We start from the raw sequence: 3,643 nt of genomic DNA on the forward strand, positions 1-3,643 counted from the left end.
TCATTTGCTGTTGTCCTTCCGAGTAAGGATCGACGGCCTTCGTTGACCACCAAAAAGTCTGCTACTACTGTTGGTTTTGTGGTGCCCACTACTTCCACATGTGCTCTGAAAGCGTGAAGGATGGACATAGGCTTTTTGACTGCATATGCGCGAAGCTCTTGATTTCGCGGGATGCTGATTGGTACTAAATCTATCATATCCATCTGTTCGTTCAGCTGTGCCCAGTCAGCACCACCAATTATATTTACGTCAGATCCCGAATCAATCATAAAAGTTATGGGCCGTGATGAACCTAAGCGGCAGTCTACAAGGACATCGTCTACGGAAATTGCGTTAACGTCCTAGAATGAATACGTGGTTGGTTTATGAGAGTTTCTTTATTGGTATTATTTCAACTTGTGTAACATATTTAGGGACAATTTAATTCAAGATTCGAGCAATTCATCGTACCTGTTTGAGGTTATCGTCCTCTGTCCAATCAGATGAATCTGCACGTTTGCGTTTTCCCCTCGGACTCTCCTGAATAAAATTGACTCGTTTCTTACGACAAGCTGCCGCGAAGTGGCCAACTTTAGAGCAATTATTACACCTCTTGTTAATAGCCGGACACGGTTTACCACCGTGCGTCAAACGATTACATTTGGAACACCTTGACCGTCTTCCCTGGCCATATCTTTCTGATCCTTGATGTGGTTCCACCGGGGCGGCCGTAGTTGATCTTGTCGGATTATTGTGCTTATTGTGCCTTCTATCGATCTTACCCCGTTGAGTGACCGCGTGGATGGTCTGGGCATGGTTATCGTTATTTTTGTTTTCGGACTCGTATGCTTCGTCTCTTGTAGCTGATTGAACAATGAAATTGGTCTCATAACCAAATGTTCGAGCGGTTTTAGCAAGTTCCTTGTTCAGCATGCCCTTGAGTAGCTGGGTGCGCACAAATCGCTCCTGGTCTCCTGGGCTGTATCCACATAGCCTAACTTTCTCCGTGAGCCTGGAGTGAAAAGCAACAACGGATTCGGCCTTTTCTTGCTGCATTCCCATGAATGCCTCATGCTCCGATGATATATCAGTCATGGATTTTAAGTGCGCATCCACATTGAACACAAAGGTAGAGTAGCAACCTGGGTTGTCCAAGCTTGGTCGAAGCCTTGAAGCCCGGACGATTCCCTGCATTTCTTCACCCATCGACAAGTATAGTAGCTTGATACGATGGACAGGGTCGTAGACATTGACAGCGATATCGCGATCTCAAAATTCTCCAGAAACCTTTGCCATGCCTCCCATAATTTATTGGCAGGAATGTTTTTCGGGAAGGGTGGTATTTGATCCCATCGAATGGTTGTCGTGCTACGGTTTACTGTGCTGATTTCTCCTGGATAACACCAACCTTTCTCCACTAGTTGGGAAGGTTCGGGAGATTTTTCTGCCTCGTTGATCGGTTGGCTGGCCTGTGCAGTTGGTTCCAGCGATTTGGTAAGCTGCTTTAGCGCTTTTTCGAGTTGTGACATTCTTTCATGGAGACTTGCATCAGACGGCGGTGGTCCATCCCCTGCTCCATTTGTAATCGGAAGTTCTTCTTCGACCGGAGTGCCGGTGGGCATCGTTTCAATAAGATGCAGATCGTCACTTTCGATGACCTCGACCGCACCAAGGTCGGGAGAAAGTAATTCGTCGGAATAAAATGAATCGTCGAGATTCGCTCCGAAAAGAAGGCTTCCAGTGGGAGCACGAACGTACTTGCCGTGTGTGGACATCTTGATGCGCGTGATCTATGAATGCATGAAAAAAAAAATATATATATGCATCTGTTAGTCCGACATAACCAAATATTAGTGGACGTTCCATCACACGTAGATATTCCGTAATCAACAACGGAGGTCTCGTCACGCTGTTCGGAGCGGATGTCTCGTCGCGCTGTACCAAAATTTGCATTTTCAAATATGTGAATGTCCCATTTCACGAGCATTTGCTATTCATTCTAGCAACTATATACCGTGGACCCCCGGTAATATGACCGCTTTTAATCTGAACACTTTTTAATTTGAGCCCCGTTGGTTTGCACATCGTTCAAATTAAAAATGGTTCAAACGTCATTTAACACGTGGAGTCGAGAGAAGAAAAATGAAACATCGTGAAACGGAACTCAGAATCAAAACAAACCAGCAAAGAGAGCGGCCAGAAACCAGTTTTTCTGCTGCAAATAGAGTAACCAGATGTTCAAATTAAAAATGAACCCCGTTAATTTGAATGAGGTACCGTTCAAATTATCGGGGGTCCACGGTACTCTATACATACACTTTTTCGACGTTTGTCCCAACACGTTTCCCTGTGATAATCTCAAATCATAATGTGGCCGCAATTTCAAATTTTTGAACGGTTGTCCCAAACCGTTTATGAAATCATTTTTAAACGGTTGTCCCAAACCGTACCTAACATTTTTCGGCGAGTGGATGTCCCATTCCACTCCAACCAAACATCTCATCATCCTGATGACCGCGGTCGTCTCGATCCGCAAGAGAAAGTGGAAGATTGATTCCGGTTCTGCTTACTTGCCACAAAACAAGTGAGCAAACCTGGCCGGATCGCCATTATGGAATTCGGCTGGCCACGCCAGCCGAACTGACCAGCGGAATGCGTTTGCTTCCATGCGGAGTAACCTACCTGTGCGTGCGGCTTCTACGACGGTCGGCGGTGGAAAAAGACGAGTCCGCATATCGTCGAGCCTACGAGCCTATCCGCTGTAGCTCTTCGGGTGCCGAAGTGTGTTGGCGTCGTGTGATGGCTTACATCCCTTTCATAGGGTAACCAGTATCCCACAAGTTCTTATAAAAAGTCTCTTTCAATATTGTTCGGAGTATTCAGTGTGAGTGGTATTGTTTCGAAGTAGTTTTCTCATCAATAGCGTTTAAGTAATGTCCCCATCAAACAAAAGAAGCTTTAAAAGTTTGTTCAAAATCTTAATTTTCAATCGCGAGTCAGTGTCAATACAATTATGTTGATGTGTATATGGTATAGGAATTGCTATACATCTCGTTAAATTTGAATTGCTGACTATATTTCAAATAAACACCTTTCATGAAAACGTATTTTGAAACTAAAATATCGTATTACAATATTTCAATATCAATAATCGTCCAAAGCTTTGAAAATTATCTAGTGAAAGCAGTCGAAACTGAATCGAAAAGCCAAAATGGGCCACAGTTCAGAACCGTTCACCAAACAATCTTCAAAAATTTGAGCCTGCTATTTTAACAACTACATATTTTGAAGAACCATGTTCCAAGAAAACCCCTGATACTATCTTTGTGGACTTATGACGGCCTTGCATAGCATCATCATTGTCTCGGAACTAGATTCAGTCAGTAAAAATTTCAAACCATTTCGTGAGCTTCCATTTGATGATGGGCTTAAAAAGACATTGATTGATCCTCCTCACGACCTTAGGTGGTCAAACTATTAGTCATGTAGATAAAAGCAATAACAAATTTTCAAAACGACTTATCTGCTTTTGTAAACAAAGATTCAAACGTCGATTTGTCGAATCTGAGAGCACTCCCACGCAAACCAACACCATCAACTCATAGGTGAATGCTTAGGCTACCTGTTGATGGTGTTGGTTTGCGTGGGAGTGCTCTCAGATTCG

General features: G+C 43.6%; 1 protein-coding gene across 1 annotated transcript; it reads right to left on the reverse strand.

The window, feature by feature from the left end:
* On the reverse strand, positions 1-1,074 carry LOC134222579 (uncharacterized). Its single transcript, XM_062701741.1, has 2 exons — positions 451-1,074; positions 1-105 (listed from the first exon to the last, which is right to left on the reverse strand). The coding sequence occupies exons 1-2, from the start codon at positions 1,072-1,074 to the stop codon at positions 1-3; spliced, it is 729 nt and encodes a 242-aa protein (XP_062557725.1).
* Between the last annotated feature and the right edge of the window lie 2,569 nt (positions 1,075-3,643).

Source organism: Armigeres subalbatus, chromosome 3 (genome assembly GCF_024139115.2).
Source record: "Armigeres subalbatus isolate Guangzhou_Male chromosome 3, GZ_Asu_2, whole genome shotgun sequence".
NCBI classification, from domain to species: domain Eukaryota; kingdom Metazoa; phylum Arthropoda; class Insecta; order Diptera; family Culicidae; genus Armigeres; species Armigeres subalbatus.